This window comes from Ursus arctos, unplaced genomic scaffold, assembly GCF_023065955.2.
Source record: "Ursus arctos isolate Adak ecotype North America unplaced genomic scaffold, UrsArc2.0 scaffold_18, whole genome shotgun sequence".
Classification (NCBI taxonomy): Eukaryota; Metazoa; Chordata; class Mammalia; order Carnivora; family Ursidae; genus Ursus; species Ursus arctos.
In genome coordinates this window covers 29,083,765-29,103,107 of record NW_026622852.1, presented here as the reverse complement: position 1 = coordinate 29,103,107, position 19,343 = coordinate 29,083,765, and the positions used below count along the sequence as shown (strand labels likewise).

The 19,343-nt window shown below is 49.8% G+C and overlaps 1 protein-coding gene across 1 annotated transcript in view; it reads left to right on the top strand.

Annotated features, from left to right (window-relative positions):
• Nucleotides 1-18,870, top strand: part of GABBR2 (gamma-aminobutyric acid type B receptor subunit 2) — a 336,894-nt gene extending 318,024 nt beyond the window's left edge. The window contains exons 15-19 of the mRNA XM_048223257.2: nt 4,122-4,346; nt 6,708-6,890; nt 9,470-9,599; nt 13,384-13,501; nt 16,335-18,870. Coding sequence (XP_048079214.1) covers nt 4,122-4,346; nt 6,708-6,890; nt 9,470-9,599; nt 13,384-13,501; nt 16,335-16,500 — 822 coding nt within the window. The 3' untranslated portion in view covers nt 16,501-18,870. The remainder of the gene's footprint in view (nt 1-4,121; nt 4,347-6,707; nt 6,891-9,469; nt 9,600-13,383; nt 13,502-16,334) is intronic.
• Nucleotides 18,871-19,343: the final 473 nt, after the last annotated feature.

Genomic DNA, 19,343 nt, shown 5'->3' with positions numbered 1-19,343 from the left:
CCACGTGTTCTCTCAATTCCCACAATAACCCTCTGAGATGGGTGCAGATAATGCCCCATTTCACTGATGACGATGCTGAGACTTGGTTTGCCCGAGGTCACTCAATAGTAAGAGGCAGATTCAAGAGCTTAACCACAGAGTAACCCCAACACCTGTGAGTGTGCCTCACCACAGCCACCGTACTGCTCCCAGAATGGCAGTCTATCAACATCTGGCGCACGTTCACATCCCACATGTTACTGGATTCTCTCAAAATCTGTGGGAGATGAGTGGAATCTTCCTCCTCTTATAGAAGTCAGGCTCAGAGAGGTTAAAGGACACTAGTAACCTCCAACCTCCGAACCCAGTACTCTTTCCACTCCCCCCATCTGTTAGAATCAAAGATCACAAACCAAGCCCACCCCACACTTCTGGAAGGACTTGAAAGGGCAGCCACATCCCACCTTATCCCACGATGAGCCCTGAATCTTCTCTCCAATCCTGTGCAAACCGTGCTTCTACTGAAATCCCTCCAGGGACAGGAAACCAGCTCCCATACCCTCTGACTCAGGTCTTTCTACCGGAAAGTTAAGCCGCCATCCACTTCTGTGTAGCCTCCACTTAGAGGCCAAGAATGAAGCCTTCTCCAAAGATCAGATAAAATGGGATTTCTTGTACTGCTCAAATGCATCCTTACCTGCCCCTGCTTTGGAGAACTATTTCTGAGGGGCCACACCAGAAGAGCGTGTATTAGGGGACCGTAGGCAGAGATTGTCCCCCCACTTCATACTAGTTGAGACTAGTTTCCATAGGGATTCTATGAGGACCACTGGGCTGCAGCCTGGGCCCCACGAGGTAGTGACCCCGAAGGTGTCCACAGGAGGTGCCCAGAGTGGAAATGGGACTTTGAGGATTGGGCAGTGGCCCTGGGCTTGGAGAAGGGTGCTCAGGAGACATGGTCACCGGAGCTGTGAGAGACAGGAGGCATAGACCTGAAGGCAGAGCCATCATCAGTGGCAGAGTTGCCAGAGGGCAGCTGTCAAGCCCACATTAGTGAAGGATTTTGTACAACAGAGCAGTGGCTGCGATGGGTGGTGGCCCCCAGGAAGGAAGGCGCTTCCTTCACAGGGGGCGAGCAGTACCCGTGACTTGAGGCCCCCAGCCCTTGCTGAATGAAGAGAGTGAAACCCGACTCTCCAGGACCCCTCCCACTCCAAGCTCCCTGATCCTGAGACTCTGTGAAATTCAATTACGGGGAATCCAATTGACTCTTTAAACGGCGTTTATCTGTAATGTTTTGACCATCCGTTATCTTCTCCGCCTAGTTGCGAAAGTGGTTGGAGATGACCATATCTCCTCCAGTGAAGCTAATACCTTCAGCCCGATCGTGTCAGTAAAAGCTGTATTTGGTAGCACAAGTGCTTGACTGTTTCCAGTGTGCAGAAGGAATTGTCCTCAGCCCTCCTGGCCCTTAGGGTTTGTGACTAAAATTCTAGCTCCTAGCGCCTCCCACTCTGAAACCACAGGATTTCAAGGCTGGGGAGAGTATGCCCAGCCCTGCAGGCCCACTCCCCTGTCAGAGTTTCAGCACTTCTAGCCCCCGCTGAACATCCCGACAAGCGCTCCCTCACTCACGGCTGCCATAGCTCCACAGGTGGGGAGCTCACCCGCTTCGGAGGGTCCTGTGGCTGCCGTAAGGAATCTCCACAAACTGGTGAACACAGACCAGCTCGAAACAACACACATTTATTCTCTCACAGTTCTAGAAGCCAGGAGTCGAAAGCCAAGGTTGAGCCGTGCCCCCTCCAACGGCTCTAGGGAGAATGCTTTCTTGCCTCCCCACAGCCGCTGATGGCTCCGGGCATTCCTTGGCTTGCAGCCTCATCACTCCAGTCTCCACCTCCGTCTTCACACGGCCATCTCTCCTCTGTGCGTCTCTTACAAGGACACTTGTCCTTTGATTTAGGGCTCACCTGGATAATCCAGGCTGATCTCATCTCAGCCTTTATTAGATCGGTGAAGGCCTTTTCTCCAAATATGCAGTTCCGGTGAATTAGGATATGGACATATGTTTTAGGGCCACCATTCAACCCACTATAGATGGGTTGCTTTTCTAGAAGGTTCTTCCTTATCCTCAGCCAAAATCTGCCTCGATATAACTTGTGCCCATGAAACTTCATTCTATCCTTGAAGGCCTAAGAATGAGTTACTGTCCATTTCCTTCTGACACATTTCAGAGATTTGCAGCCAACCACCAGGTCCCCAGAATTGCCTACATTTTATGAGGTGTAGAGACTCTTGCGATGGTTTGGTGTGGGCCCCTGGGCAGGTCCAGCCTCTGCCTCTTCCCTTGGAAGATGTGGATGGCCAGGCCCAGCCGTCACAGCCCCCACTGTGGAACTGAAGGAACCACACACACGAAGAAACCAGCACAAAGCAGGCTTTCAACAGCCACTGGACTCTTTCCCTCCCTTGGTATCTGCTGCCTGGGCTTCCGGCTCCCCATTTTGAAAGGCATCTTTAAAGAATAAATCCGTCTGGGACACCTGGCTGGTTTCTACAGTGGAGGGTGCGACTCTTGATCTTGGGGTTGTAGGCTTGGGCCCCATGTTGGGTGTAGAGATCACTTAAAAATAAAATATTTTAAAATTTTTTTTAAATAATAATAATAATAAATCTGCCCATGAGACAATATGCTTAGAGAAAAGGAGAGGAGAGCAGCCATGGTTGTGTATATAATACCAATTAACAAAATAACTTTTAACCAACTCTTATAAGCGGGCACGTCAGTTTACAAAATACTTTCACAGCTATCCTCCCATTTCATCTGGATACAAACCCTGTGAGATGGTGTTATTATTATCCCCATTCCACAGCCGGTGAAACTGAGGCCCTGAGAGGCAAAGTGACTTGCCTAAAGATTCCAGATCCTCCAGCCTTGTGCCAGCCACCTTTCTAGCACACAGCATCGTGTTGCCCTACGAAGTCAAACCTGAAAACAGAAGCCCTCAGTGTGTTATTAAATGGCTCATGCAGCTTTGGATGCCCTGAACTGCAGTGGTGAGGTCAGAGGGAAGAGGGGCCTTTGAGGAAAGGCCTCCTGGAAAGGCCGGATGGCAGCCAAAGCCCCTGCACAGTCACCAGTCCTGGTCAGCTCCTCCCCCACCCACACCACCATTCTGCCTGGCATTCCATCTGCACTTATTCCACAACGGGCCCTCCCCTTAAACCACCCATGAAGGCTAAACCCTCCACACCCTGCTTCAGATCACATTGGACCTCTCCCTTGTCTGTTTCTGTTGGGAGATTTATTGGTTAGGAGTAGAACTACAAGTGATAGAAAACCCAAAATTATAGTGGTTAAATAGATAGTTAGCTTCCTTCTCAGATGAGCAACCCAGGGCTGGTGGGGGGCTCCCAGAATCTCAGCTCCATAGATCTTGTGGCTCCCCCATCTTCACCATACAGCTTCCACATTGTAGACTCAGATGACTTTTTGGTCTAAGATGGTTGCTCAAGCTCCACCCATCACTGTCCACTCCATCTACTAGGAAGGAGGGAAAGGAACACCGTTTCCCTTTAGAGATACTTCCCAGAACTTGTACACACCACTTCCACCTACATGGCACTGTCCTGAACCTACTCATACACCACACCTAGCTTCAAGGACAGGTAGGATATGGAGTCTTCATTCCGAGTGACTTTGTGCATTGAGAGGTAATAGAAGTCCCAGACACAGGGGCTCTGCCTTATTTAGTAGTAAAAAACACCAGACTGAACTTCTGGAAACACAATCCACTTTTGCCACTGTATGACTGTGTGGCCTTGGACAAGACCCTTCCTCCTCTCTGGAACTCAGTGCTCTCTCTAGAGTGAGGGGACGTGGTCAAGATCATGTCTGGGAGCCGTTCCCACCGTAGCCTGCTGTACGTGAACCAGCAGTGGGGCAAAGGAGAGCCAGACACTGTAACACCCCCAGTTGCATTTCCTTAGCAGGACTCAACCCGGGGCCACCAGTGGAGACCGAGGGTGACATCTGGAAGACTTGGCCCACAGCAAAGCCCCCAGCCCCCCTTCTCAGAGCAGCCGGTATATGCCACCGCGTGATAGTGACCACCTCCCCTTTCCGATCACCATTTCAGCTGTTCGGGTGTTTCTTGGCTTGGGAGACACGCAACGTCAGCATCCCTGCCCTCAACGACAGCAAGTACATCGGGATGAGTGTCTACAATGTGGGGATCATGTGCATCATCGGGGCCGCCGTCTCCTTCCTGACCCGGGACCAGCCCAACGTGCAGTTCTGCATCGTCGCCCTGGTCATCATCTTCTGCAGCACCATCACCCTCTGCCTGGTGTTTGTGCCCAAGGTATGGCCCACACTCCGCGCCCTGCCCTCTGGCCTCAGCCTCTGACCCTGCACAGGGGCCTGCTGGTCTCCTCCACCTTGTAGCAGTTTATGCTTTCTCTACTTGGGATGGTTACAGTTCACATCACGGAAAGTTTGGAAAATGCAAACAAGTAAAAATCAAATTTTCCAGAAATCTGTCTCACCACCCAAAAACAAGCACTGTTGATGTTTTGTTTTAGTTTTTTTTACTAAAAACTTCATATTTTTGATGTGTTTCCTTCCAATCTTTTTTTTTTTTAATTTTATTTGTTTATGTATTTGAGAGAGAGTAGGGGAAGGAGCAGAGGGAGAGGGACAAGCAGACTCCTCACTGAGCGCAGAGCCCGGATGCAGGGCTCGGTCCCATGACCCTGAGCTAAAATCAGAAGTCGGTCGCTCAACCACCTGAGCCACCCAGACGCCTTCAACCCCAGTCTTTTTTGAATGGTTAGGCAGTGATGCTTTCTCAGTTACAGCTGTGATTATAGCTCACATATCATTTTGTAGTTTGCCTCTTTCACTGTGAGTCTCTCCTTTGTGTTTCTCAGTCATAACCAGCACTGGTGGGGATGTTCCACGTTTTCTTGTCCACTTGATTCCCTTACTGATGAGCATTACATTTGTTTCCAGATTTTTTTATATTATAAATGAACTTCTTTTCTCTACATAACACATGATCCCCATTTCTGGCTACACCCTTCAGATGGAGCCTCAGAAGTAGTATGAGTGGGTGAAAAGGAATAAATAACCACTTTTAACAGCCACTTACACTTTCCATCCATCTGAAGGCCTGACCTTTAAGACCAGCCAGAGAGGTGTTTTTCAAAGCTTATCCTTCCCAGCAGTGGGTAGGTGAACCAGAGGCCTTGGCATCTCGGGAGCCCCTACAGTAGACTGGTCTCAGCATCAGGGAAGAACAGGAAATAGAGAGGGTGGAAGGAATTATTGGCCCAAGTGGGGTAGGATATGCCTTGGAGTAAGGCGGGACAAGAGATTAGTTGGGGTCCATCATGCCCTAAACAGAGTGCTCATGGCACCTCCATCCAGTCAGTCCCCAAGCAGTGTCTTCCCTGGAGCACTGCTACCCTATATGCCTCCCTTCTCTGCTTGCCACGGCCTGCCCAGGCTCCAGGCCAATGCCAAGACCTCTCTGCCTGCACTCTGATATTCTCTCATTCCGATCAAAGATGCCAGATGGCTCCAAGCCCAGCCCTGACCGTGTCACTCTCGTCTGTCACCCTCAAGAGCTCCTCATTGCCCTCCCAGCTCAAGAACCAAGTCCCTGATACCGGGCTGCCTTTTAGGACCCTTGGGTCTCCTCCAGGCTCCCCCAAAGAACCCTGCCCACCATCCAGACTGCCCTTCTCCATAAATACCCTGAGCCCCAGGCCCCCCTGCTTCACATATGCCACTTCCCCCGCCCCCCGGAATTCGCTTTCCTCACAGTCCTTCGGGCCCTCCATAGAACCCAGCCCAGGTCCATGACATCCACAGCCCAGCTTGCCCTCGATACTTCTGGGCTCTGGACCTTGGGGTCCTGGCAGACAGGGGCCCTGCTTCACCCAGTCCCTGTTCTCCAATGCAGGCCCAGAGCCTGCCTCAGACCAGAAGTGTTTCTTGAGTAAATAAGATCAGGATCAAGTGGCAGCCTTTTCTCTTCTGTAACAACACTTTTGTCCGTGACCGGGCTAGTCTGTCCTCAACATCCAGCAATGGTTAAGAAGCAGAAGCCTTCCCTTGCTTCCATCCACCGTCTTCTAGTGTCACCCTCAGGTCGCCCTCGGGATTATTTTCCATGTGGAACGAGGCCTAAGACAGAGTGAGACTCAGCTAGAATCAGGCCTGAGGGGCGCTGGTGGGCTCTGTGGGGTGGTTGGGATGCAGGTGGAGTCAGGATCAGGAGACCAGACTTCTGCTGACAAGGAAGGAAACTGAGGCTCAGCGTGGGGGGAGGGGCCTGCCCAAGGTCACAGGCAAGCGAGTGGCAGAGACAGCAAGCCTGAGCCCAGGGCTTGTGTCTGTGCTGCCTCCAGCACAGAACCTGCAGTGGCAACAGAGCGGATGGGAGATTGGGGGGATGGGGTAGGAACCCGGGCTTCTTTTTTTTTTTTTTTTTTAAGATTTTATTTATTTATTTGACAGAGAGAGACAGCCAGTGAGAGAGGGAACACAAGCAAGGGGAGTGGGAGAGGAAGAAGCAGGCTCCCAGCAGAGGAGCCCGATGTGGGGCTCGATCCCAGAACACCAAGATCACGCCCTGAGCCGAAGGCAGACGCTTAACGACTGCGCTACCCAGGCGCCCCCCCGGGCTTCTCTCTTCAACCATACCTTGTCCTTTCAGCTCATCACTCTGAGAACAAACCCAGATGCAGCAACCCAGAACAGGCGATTCCAGTTCACTCAGAATCAGAAGAAGGAAGATTCTAAAACGTCCACCTCAGTCACCAGCGTGAACCAAGCAAGCACATCCCGCCTGGAGGGCCTACAGTCCGAAAACCATCGCCTACGAATGAAGATCACCGAGGTAACTCCCCCAGCACTGGCAGCCAGGGCCCAGCCTCCCAGTTGCATCCGCCTGCCCCACGGCAGGGCTCCTCAGGGCTCCTGCTTGGACCGCACTGCCCCCCTCTGGGGCACGCCCCCCCCCCCCCCCGCATCAGGTCATGCGGTCCCATGTGCTGGGATTACAGCTGAGAGAACCAGTGGGGACATAAACTAGACAGAGGCAGTTTGTCAGAATCCACTCAGCTGGCCCAGGCTCGTGGAGTCCAGCCATTACCCGATTCCAGACATCCTCTGAAAGAAAGAAGTTCTTGGAGATTTGTGAGCTCCCAGATTATAGGAGCTTCCTAAGAGTGAGGGCCCCCACCCCCTTGATTTCTCACTCTCCCAACCCAGCAACCAACCTGTCCATGTGATGCACAGCAAGACAGGAGGGAGTGAAGAGGAGCTTCTCAGGCAGAAGAATTTGCTATCGCGGACCTCACTGTTGTCTTGAGGGCCCTTAAGTGGTTCTTCGGTGTTCCAGAGAGGCTATAACTAGATTCCCCGGTGCCTAAGCCAGACCTCTAGTTCTGGACCTTATATACCTGGGAGGGGAGACCAGATTACCTTCCCCTTCTTCACTCTGTCTCTGTGTCGGGGGTATGACTGGCCTACGGTCTGCAGGCTTCATGTTTCCCAGAGGAAGCCGCATTTGACAAGTGGAATGGGAAAGAAACGAAGGAGAGCATGTTAGTCAGGATAGCTCGCTAAGTTGCTATAACAAAGAGGCCCCAAAGTGAAGTGGCCCAAAGAAAATATTTCTCTCTCACGTAATGGTCCTGAGGAGGTGGGTCCAGGTTGGCAGGCGGCTCTGCCTCCATGGATATGACTGGATGAGGCCCATTCACTCCGGCTGTCTGCCGCTCCCCAAGGTGTATTCCTCACCAGGACAGTTAAAGCTGGGGGAAGGCATGTCCTGTTCTCAGTTGCAGGAGGGGAGGAGGAAGTCCACATAAGGGATGAGCAAGTGATGCAAAAATTGTGCGCCTTTTGGGTCTCCTCCGGTTACCTTGGCAAGAACTTGCATGATCACACGTAGACAGATACAAGGTAGGCTGGGAAATGTGGTCTCTAGCTGGACAACCATGAGGAAGAAGTGAGATACAGGGTTGCCAGAGTAGATACAGGATGCCCCAGTGAAATTTGAATTTCAGACAACCAATTGTACTTTTAGTATAAGGATGGCCCCATACAGTATTTGGGATATACTTACACCAAAAAAGTGATTCATCATTATCTGAAATTCAGATGGGACTGGTTATTCCATATTTGTGTTTGCTAGGTCTAGTAGCCCTTCGGGAGCTCACATTAGTCTGTCACAAAGATCTACTACCCAGTTGTCTGTGCATCTAAGCCTGACTGCTTTAGGATGGGATAGCCCCCCACTGGTCACCAGAGCCAAGTAGGGAAGGTTTCTGTCCCTCAAAGCCCATTGCTGGTTCGGTGTTAATCTCAGACCTCTCTCTGACCAGAACGACCGTGTCTTGACATTTGACTTTTACTTGCACACTCCAGCAATAAAGAGTTCACTCACTTCAGGAAACCTGACACCAAAGCCGTTGTCAAAATCCCTAAAATGCTGGGTGGTTTTTTTCCTGGAATCGAATCACAATCTTGCCTCCTTTGCTCCTAGCCCCGCTGTTTGAGTCACACAGAAAAAGGTCTCTCTCCTCCTCCACGTGAAAATGTATTTAAAAATTAATGGCTGTGCTCTTGACATCAGAACAACACTTTACAGTTTATAACTTCCTCTCCCTTACACTATAGTGGAATGCCCACTGCCTTTCCCAGTTACCACCCCCTCCCCAACACACACGCACACTGCACACACACACGCACACACGCGTGCTCACACACACGTGCTCACCAGGCTTCTCAAGGGCTGAACTGCCCCAGGGCTTGCGCCTGACTTTGCTGTAACTGAAGGCAGCTGCGGTCCATCCCATAGAGGAGCCCCTACTGTGCTAAGCTCCGGCGTCCACGTGAGGCTCACAGCCGACCAGCCCACAGATCTGTCTGCCCTGCAAGGGTCCTGCTAGGCATCACTAACAGTAATTACAGTACTTTTACTGTAGTAGCAGGTTACCCTTACGATGTGTCAAGGACTGGGCTAAACTTTCAGTGCGTTGCCTCATTTAATCTCCACCGTAACCACAAAGGTAGGTACCGTTATTACCGCATTCTACAGGTGAAGGAGGTGAGACTCAGTCTCACAAGCCAGTACACAGACAGTAGGGGGCAGCCCTGGGTTTGCCCCAGGCCCGTCCAACTTCAGAGCCTGCGCTCTGGCGCTCTCCCGCCCTGCCTCCCTGGGCTCGCGCCAAGGCTCCATCAAGGCGCCAGACCGCTCTGAACACCGCACTGCAAAGGCCAGGCCCTCCCCTCCCAGCCCCGCCTGCAGCAGCAGCCGGCAGGGGCCCTCTGCCACGCTTCCCCGGCGTGGGGCGGCCTCTCTGGTTCTGGGCGCCCTCCCGAAGCCTGCCTGAGGCCCAGTCCCGTGTGAGCTGGGGAAGGGGCTGGGCCCGGGGCTCTGACTCAGCTAGAGCCTTTGTCTTCCAGCTGGATAAAGACTTGGAAGAGGTCACCATGCAGCTGCAGGACACACCAGAAAAGACCACCTACATTAAACAGAACCACTACCAAGAACTCAACGACATCCTCAACCTTGGGAACTTCACTGAGAGCACAGGTAGGAGGCAGCGGGGTCCCCAGAACGTGGGGACCTGGGTATCAGATAATACCAGCTGGCCATCTTCCACTTTATCGATGAAGAAACTGAGGCTCAGGGAGGGGGTGGGGATGACCTGAAGCCACACAGGCAGAGCTGGAGCGTGTGGCATCCACAGTTCGGTGTCCACATGGAGTCCCACCCTACCGAGAGCCGGGGCTTCTGTCCCTTAGTCCCTTGGGTTCCGATGGCACGCGTACATGACATGGCCAGCATTCCCGGGGTTCTGATTGTTCTTAATGAAGAGTTTCCCTTCCTTCTCCCAGCAACATTTCACAGTTTCAAATGTGCCTTCTCGATGTATGGGAAAGGAATGGTCAGTAAGCTAGGACATGACAATCTCACCAACCACTTGGGAAATGCAAGCCAAAAATAACACAATCCAGTTTTTGCCTACATTTCAGCAAAATTTTCAGAGATCACCGCTGTTGTTAAGAGTGTAGAAATAGGCATTCTCCTGCAATGTTTTGGAAGTCAGTCGGGCACATCCATATGTTAGATGTCAGACCTCTTGATTAACAATTCCACTAGCAAGATCTTGCCACGTGGGCAAAGATGTGTACACGTGGTGCTCATCACAACGTTATTTGTAGGCGAGAAAAACTAGAATTAAATGTTCCATCATTTAGGGCAGTTTCATTATTATACAACCAAACAAGGCTCATAATACAGCTGATAGAAAATGGGGTGGATCTATTTGTGTAAATATGGAGAGCTCGCCAAGCAAAAACAGCAAGATGATATACGTAAATGCACACACATGCACACGTCTGTGTGTACGTGTGTTAGGTGCATTTTTTAAAAGGTTTGGAAGACCTTTTGGGTAACACCAAATTGTGAACAACATCCACCTGTGTGGAAAGGAACAGTATGTGCAGTGAGAAAGGATTTTTTTTTACATTTCATTTAATATACTTTTCTATTGTTTGCATTTTGTCAGCATTTATTCATTAATTTGCTATAAAATTATTTTTTTAATCAATGAAAAATCTTTAGTTTCTTCTGTTTTTTTATAGTTTCTTTTATTCTTATAAGTAATAAGTATCAGTACTAAAGCAAATTATAAAATTCCTCCTACATAAGGTGGATTGAAAAAAAGTTTGAATTGAGATAAGTAACAAGTAAATTGAAAGAATAAAAATTATTCACACTAATATTAGTATCTGATAAAGGTGGGCATTTCAAATTAGTGGAGGGAAATGAATTATTCAGTACATTTAATGGGGATAAGCGGATAGCCATCTGGAAAAGAATAAAGGTAAATCCTTACCTCACACCTTACACAAAAATAAAGCCCAGATGGATAAAAGATTTAAATGTAGAAAGTGAAACTGTGAAAGAAAAGAAAGCACAGAAAGCACAGAATTTTTTTGAGAATTTTTTTTTATAATCTCCAAGAGGGGAAAGCCTCTCTCAGTCTGATGCAAAACACAGAAACCATAACAGAAAAGGTTGATAAGTTTAACTGTAAAAAAAATTTTAACAACACAAAAGCCATCATAAGTAGTCAAAAAAATCAAACAATCCAAGCCAAAAAATATTGTAACTCAGGTAATGTGCTTATTTTCCTATGTATAAGGTGAAATTTTATATAGTTTATATGAAATATATATAATTATATGCAAATTAATAAAAAAAGATCAACACAGAAGAAAAATGGGCAAAAGAGAGTTCTCACAGAAGGAAGTGCAAGAGGTTCGTATGCTTATGAAAAGATGCTCAAGCTGACTCCTTATTAAAAGGCTGTAGATGGGGGCGCCTGGGTAGCGCAGTCGTTAAAGCGGCTGCCTTCGGCTCAGGGCGTGATCCCGGCATACTGGGATCGAGTCCCACATCAGGCTCCTCCACTATGAGCCTGCTTCTTCCTCTCCCACTCCCCCTGCTGTGTTCCCTCTCTCGCTGGCTGTCTCTCTGTCACATAAATAAATAAAATCTTAAAAAAAAAAAAAAAGGCTGTAGAGGAGCGGCTCCTGGGGGGCTCGGTCAGCTAAGCTAAGCTAAGCCTCTGCTCAGGTCATGATCTCAGGGTCCGGGAGTGCAGCCTCAGGTCAGTCTCCTTGCGCAGGGCAGCGGGGAGCCTGCTTCTCCCTCTGACCGTCCCTCTCCCTCTGATCCAGCCCTGCCCCACTGCTCTCTCTCACTCTCTCTCTCAAATAAATAAATACAGTCTCTTAAAAAAAGGCAGATGAGATCTTTAGGAGATACCATTTTCACCAATGAGACTGGCAAAGACAAGAGATCAAAAAGTTACAGTTTGAGGACACAGTTGGGGAAATGGGCATTCTCAAACATTGCTGGTTGAAATAGAAATCGTTCTGACCCAGCAGTTCCACTTTTGGAATTTATCCTAGGCATATGCAGTCAGCTCTCCTTATTCATGGTGATTGTGTTTGGTAAAGTTGCTGTGAACCATGTGTTAATTAGTAACCACTGAACCACTGCTCCTGGGGGAAATACAGGGTTTGGTTCCTGCAAGGCTCTCCCAGGTTGACATTTTGGTCAATCAATACATAACTTTGTTGTATGTGTGTTTGTGTTTGAAGACATCTTATTTACTATTTAGTGTTGATTCATTAACATTGACCTCATGGTCAGCAGCCCTATAACGTGTGCCCTAACGAAGCCCGTCTAACCCGCGTATTTTCTCCATCGGGCACATCACAGCCTTCTTGCACTAAGGCAACCGTTACAGTGCTACTGACCATGAGGTCCATGTTCATTTTTCAACACTGTGTGTGTTGGCAAGTGACCGTGACAGTATTACCAGTATCGATTTGGGGTTACAAATAAATTTTAGCGAGTAGACGAGCTCACAAATACAGAATCCATAAATAAAAAGGACCCACTGTACTCACGTGGGGGCGAAATGACATTCACACAGTTCCCTACTGCAGAGAAACAGCAAAACGCCGGTGCTCCTCCAGATCCCTCAGATGGGGGCAAGGTTTTTATATTTAATATTTCTTTAAATCTCTCTAGATGGTTCTGAAGCACAGAGGGTTGAAAAAGCATCCACATCATCACATTTTGTGGCTCCACAGTATTTCTTTGACTGAAGGCCCCATGCATACACGCGTATGTAACTAATCCATTATTACTGGAAAAACTCGGATTAGTCCCAACTTTTTATATTATAAACAATGCTGATTTGAACATCTTATGTATAATTATGTATAATTTCACACACACCCTTCATTATTTCCTTAGGATAAACTCCCAGAAATAAAAATTCTAGGTAGGAGATAAGCACTTTTTTTTAGTGTTCGATGCTTATTGACAGTGACCCCCCCAGAAAGATTATGCCAATTTATACTCCCACCAGCAGTTTACTGACTATTATTCTTTTCAGTCTTTGGCAGTCTTATGGAGATATATATATATATATATTTTTTTTTTTTAACCTTTGGAGGGTAATTTCCTTTGTCATTACATCCCTGCACTCCAATGAAAAGGGTCTTTATATTAGAACTTTTCATTTCCGAGTATTTTGCTTACATTGGTTGACTTGATTTTTCCCCCTTTTTTTCTTGGAGAAAGGAAATCCCCAGGATGCCATTTCCATCCCTGGGTGGAAGCTTCTAGGTTTACAGCCTTAGTCCCAAGAGAGCTACTGCAGAAACCACAGCTCTGGAGGGATAATAGGCTCTTTTGCATTCTCTCTCCTTGGGCAGCATCCTAGAAAGACTGCATTTTTTTAAAAATGAAGTTAACAAAATGTGTTGTGATCTTGTTGTTTTGCATTCAGATGGGGGAAAGGCCGTTTTAAAAAATCACCTCGATCAAAATCCCCAGCTACAGTGGAACACAACAGAGCCCTCCCGAACATGCAAAGACCCTATAGAAGATATAAATTCCCCAGAACAGTAAGTACTTTCTCCTTATTGTTGCGGAAGAGCGTGTTTTCGATCTGCACCGCGTTTTCGCTGGCAGGTTATTTTACTTGAACTTCGCGGCAACCCCCATGATACAGGTCAAATTACAAGGCTCGTTTTACAGATGAGAAAACGAATATTCAGAAAGGGGAGGTGACTTGTCAAGGCTCACCCAGTTTCTGAGTGTAGGGGATAGGATAGGTTCAAACCCAGGTCTGTCTAGCATCAAGGCCACTGAGGCACAGTGCCTTCGTTATATATAAAATTTAACCTGGCTGCGTGCACTCCACAACTACTCACTGACACCTGCTGTGTGTCAGACACAGAAGTGAACAGACAAAAATCCCTTCCTTCACAGAGCTTATATTCTATCTGGTGACACAAGAACTTCATTAAAAGAACGAAATCTAATGTATTACGTCATAGGTGCTTTGGAGAAAAATAAAGCAGTTACAATCCTTAAAAAGAGCGATCTGAGGAGATTCAGTGAGAAAGTGACATCTAAGCAAAGACCTGGACATCTGTGTTAGCTTCGTTCTCACGGACAATGGTTAGTTCTTCCTTGCTTATAGCAGCTTGGAAGCAGCGATTAGAAATGTCAACCCCGGCAGCTCCGACCCTGGGTGGCTCAGTCGGTTAAGCTGTCCGACTCTTGATTTCAGCTCAGGTCATGATCTCAGGGTCCTGAGATTGAGCCCTGCTTTGGGATTCTCTTTCTCCCTCTGCCCCTCCCTCTGCTCGCTCTCTCAAATAAATAAATAAATAAAGTCTTAAAAAAAAAAAAAATGTCAACGCTGAGACTTGGTCCCTGGGGAGTGGCAAGCAGCAAAGACAGCCAAATCACCAACCCTAGTGTAATTTGGGGCCATTTAGTGTTAGGGCCAGTAGCCTCCAAAGCTATATTGACTTACACTCCAGAACAGTTACCGGCGGTTATATGGCAGTCGTCAGTGGTTTACTTGTTAGTACCCTCCACTAGAGCGCAAGCACCTTGAGGATAAGGTGTGAGTCCCCCATGTCCCTTGGACTGAATGCAGGCTCTGGCACCGGGTGGGTTTTCGGCAAGTGTCTGTGGAATGAATGACAGTGTACGCAGGACCCCCCCAGACACCAAGATGCCATGGCTCTGTGAGCCGCAGACACGTGTCCACCTTGCCCAGGCCGATAGTCCTTCCCAGGTGCCCCAGCAAGACACCCTTTCAGAGTTTATTCTTCAGCTCCCCGTTTCTTGGACTCTACCAGCACTCGCTTGTGTTAAGGAGCCAGTCATAGCTCAGGTTACACAGATGGGTTCAACCTGAATTTCAAAAGGAGATGTCCAACACACTGACCTCGTGAGCACCTGTGAAGTGTCCTTGGTAGGAACTCTCCAATGCACAGGTCCTTAGGGAGTGGGGGTGGCACTGCCTCTGTACCCATCCGTCTCAGGACCCCATCAGTGCCATGCATACACACCAGGGGCACACCTGTGGGGATGAGGCGACCCCTGTGAGTTGATGGGCCTCCCTCACAAAGCACTGTGGTTTCCCAGAAGAAGCAGGAGACCCACCTTCCCCAGTTCTGGCTTTGTTTCCATTAGCAAGTTACATAAACTCTGTACCCTTCCCCAGTCATTATAATGGGAATAGCGATACTTCTTTTACCTGCTGGGTTTTTGTGAGGATCCGGGGGCGGGGAGAGGTCCCCACCTGAGCAGTCAGGCACTGAGGACAAAAGGAGGCCTAAGGATACTGAGAATGCGGCTTCCCAGATATGAGAGAGAACCACGCAGGATGGAGCTGAGCAGAGCACAGCTCCCGCCTCCCCCCCCCCCGCCCCACCCCAAGCAGCATTTTCAATGGTTAAGGTGACTTATTGACCTGAGGCAGCTCTGATGGGAACATGGGAGCACCAGCAAGAAGAGAGGGGCAGCGAGAAGGCAGCCTGAAGCCAGCCTTCCCCCCGCACCCACCCGGGAGTCACACTCCAGCCCTGCCTCCGCCCTACCTCAGGCCTTTTCTGGCTGTGCTGCTGAGAATTTAGCCCAGACTCTGGGAGCTCAGAGGAGCAAGGAGCTCACTCTCTGAGGGGTTAAACTGGATAGTGAAGGGTAACAGTTCCTCTGATCAGGAGGCAGAGAGCGTACTCCGGGCTGGGGGAAGAGCATGTGCAAAGGCAAGGAAGAGTGGCCGTTCGCAGTGTTTTAGGGGAAACTAGCTGCCTAAGGGTAGGGTTTGGGTGGAGAGGGGATAGAAGTTTCACCTGGAGAATTAGGCCAAAGACCTTAGGCAGCCCTGAATGTACCGCCCCAGAATTGGAAAGATGACACTAGTCACCCAAGAAGCGGAAAGACCAGGAAGGAACTTACTGGATCAGCCCAGCAACAAGGGCTGAGGTCCTGGGCAAGTCAGGGCCAGAGGAGCCATGAGGAGGGCCAGAGCAGTGAGAAGCCTCTCAGCCCATTTGGAGACTCGAGAGACTAGAGTGAGAACTGTCTGTGTCAGCAGAAAAGCCCCGTGAGATGAGCCAAACCTGTTCTTAGGAGTCACGGCACGCTTAGGGAGACTGTGCCCCCTTTGCTTAGTCGTCTCCCCGGTTATTCCCAGGGCGATGTAGGCCTGCATTAAATACCTACTAGATGGGCGAATGGTCAGGGCCCAAGGGCTGGTCCCAGATCTGGGACTCGGGATAACTGGTCTCCCACCATCAGCTTCTTAGCCAAAGCGAGTCCAAGGAACATTCTGGTCAGCAGCCAGATAGCCTTCACTAAAACTCCTCTTCCCCCTCCCTCCCTCCCTCTCTCTCTCCCCCTCCCCTTCTCTCTCTCTCTCCCCCACTGCCACAGCATCCAGCGCCGACTGTCCCTCCAGCTCCCCATCCTCCACCACGCCTACCTCCCGTCCATCGGAGGCGTGGACGCCAGCTGTGTCAGCCCCTGCGTCAGCCCCACCGCCAGCCCCCGCCACAGACACGTGCCACCCTCCTTCCGAGTTATGGTCTCTGGCCTGTAAGGGTGGGAGGCCTGGGGCCGGGGCCTCCCCCGTGACAGAACCACACGGAGCAGAGGCTACAGGAGCACCGTCCGCTCTGGCTGCGGAGAAGCTGGGCGCCACGGCTGGCCTTGTGGGACTGCTCGATGGCACTCAGGTGGACGGGATGGGGGCACTTGGCACCTGACCTCGCGCCTTATTTGTGAAGTTTTTATTCTTTCACAAAGAAGAGGAGTGGAAATGACTTCTTCCTTGATGTCTGCAAAGAAGGAGGAGCTGGGATATTTGAAACTTCGCAAAAAAAAAAAAAAAAATCCTAGACAAGGAGAGAATCACTAGAACTCCAGCTAGAAGTCACCGAGTGTCCCTGAGCAGCCTCAAGAGGAGGCGAGAGGCTTCTGGAGAAACCGCCTCTGCCTCTGCACACCATCCCTGGCTGTGGCCCCCCCAGGCCAGCCCTTCTCCCCTCTGGGGAAGGAGGTGGGCAGGGCAGCCAGGCCCCCAGCCGCCCGCCCAGCCAACCCCAGCCTTCCTGGAACAGGGAGCCTGCAGGGCAGCCAGGTGGCCCAAGGGCTGGGGTACGGGAGCAGGCTGACTCACATGCCTCCCGGTGGGACCTTACTCTCTGATAAATGCCACACTTTAACACAATAACACCCGTTCCGGGACCGCGGGGATTTAGGGCACGTCACTGCAGACACGCTCTGCAGCATTCACTGACAGTCGGTCATGCACCCATAACGTTGGCCATGTCCTTGTGTTTGTATCAGGTGTTCCAGTAATCAGGGGGACCACCCGAGCTAATCATGGAATGTCTGTTCCCAGCAAACACGCTAAAGAAAGACTGTGCACTTTAACCTCTCATCAGGGCCCAAGGGCTGGCTGGGGTTGGTTTTTTCCACTGACTTTGTTTCTGACCAAAGTGAATCGGGCATTTCCGCTAGAAGACACCCCTGTAGTCGTAGGGAGAGGGTTGCTAGCCGAGGGCTCTCCTTGGCTTCCGAAAGGTGGCCTTCCATCCGGACAAGCCCGGGAGCTCGCCCTTGGGGGTCACGGGGGTGACCGGTCGACACACTGGTTCTCATTCATAAGATCATGCTTCCCTTTCAACCAGACCCCAGAGAGCACTGGCCTGGGAGTCAGACGAACCTGGGCTCAAGTCCTCACTCCATGGCTGACTCCCTCCATGACCTTGGGAAAGTCACTGGTGTCTCTCTGAGCCTCAGTTTCCCCTTCCCAACAAACTGGGGTTGAAATAACACCCATCCTGCCTACCTCACAGGGTCGCTCTGAGGATCAATACTTGATCTCGTCCAGGAAAGCTTCGTACCAAACAGTGAAGCAGCCCCGACCCGTGAGGTATCAGGATGACCATGACCTTCGGCCCTCACGACCGCCAGGGGTTTGGCCCAGAGAAGCTCCCAGCACATCCCTCTACCACGATAACCTGGTGGAGAGAGGCTCCCAACGACTTTTGTGACATTCCTAGACAGGTTCATTCTTTGCTGAAGAAAGGCCTGAAGGACAGCGTCCAGGACGTCTGCACAACTGAGCGGTCGCTCACTCCCTAAAGAAACCTAATGGCAGCTTCAACAGGCAGGCAATAATCTCTTCCCAGACCACTGAAGTCAGGAATATACTGCTGTCACCACCAGACTTTGACAAAAGGGCCCACAGGAATCTTGCCATCGCCAACATTTCAAAACACCCTATTTCACGTAGCATAGCTCTCCCCTCCCCTCCCCCCAAGAGAGGTCATGGAGGTACTGTAGCTTTTAGGGGAAAAAAATGTCAGCACATCACAGGTCAAATTGAAGTCATTGTCTGTTTTAGGCACTAAATCGGTGTTGTCACTCACTGTGTATGACCAGTATTGACTTGCTTTCTTGATTTCACCAAAACCATATTTAATTTAAAGGACCACGTTAATTTTTCCAAGGGAAGGAGACAATTCATTGTACATAATGTATACACACACACAATACCTGTAGAAATATTATTCCAGCGTAGCAGGAAACAAAAGTACTGGACAGTCGGAGGTGAGTGTGTGCGTCCGTAACCCGTTGTGACCCCTGAACGTGCACAGTCTTCTAGGTTCACCCACGAAGTACATTTTCGTCTTAATGATACTGTAGGTTCACCCATTTTTTTTTAAATTTCCCTGCAAATAACAAGACCCACAGAAGTGACTCTAGCTGTCTAACGGTTCTGTTCTTTTATACGCGGCAAACACACCGTTCATTTCCGAAGAGGCATCAGCCTGAAGGCATTTTCCAGTGACGTTAGTGCACAAACGCTTTAAATTAGACTGGGACTGCCAGAATCAAATGTAAATGAGGAATTTCTCGTACCCCTATTGCATGGTATCAATTTTTAATAAATTGTTGCAGATTTGTTTTTATGAATAAAAGGAAAAAAAAACCCTCTCCTCTTTAATGCCTATTCGTCCCAAAACGCGGGTCCGGGCAGGTCCTATTCTTACGCTCAGAAACTCGGAGGACAGTTCTGGGGTGCCTCCTCAGCATCCTCTCTCCCTTCTGTGGACAGTAACAGAGCAGCCCCGCAGCTGTGTGACCCCAGCTGCTGGATCCCACGGTGGGGACCTGACCTGAGCCGGGCCAGTATGTCCCTTCCCCAGGATTCCTCCATATAAGGAAATTTAGTCAACCGTGAAGGAGAAAAGGGAAGCCCATTTGGAAATAGGATCAAGAGATGGGTCCTGATGGCTTCTGATAGCTGGCCAGCTGTTCCCGATGGCCAGCAGCACCCTGGTCCTTCCTGTGCTGGGAAGGATTCTCAGTTCTCCAAATAAGTCACCCTTTCTGCCTAATGAAGTTCAAGTCCAGTTCCCATCTGTTGCAAAC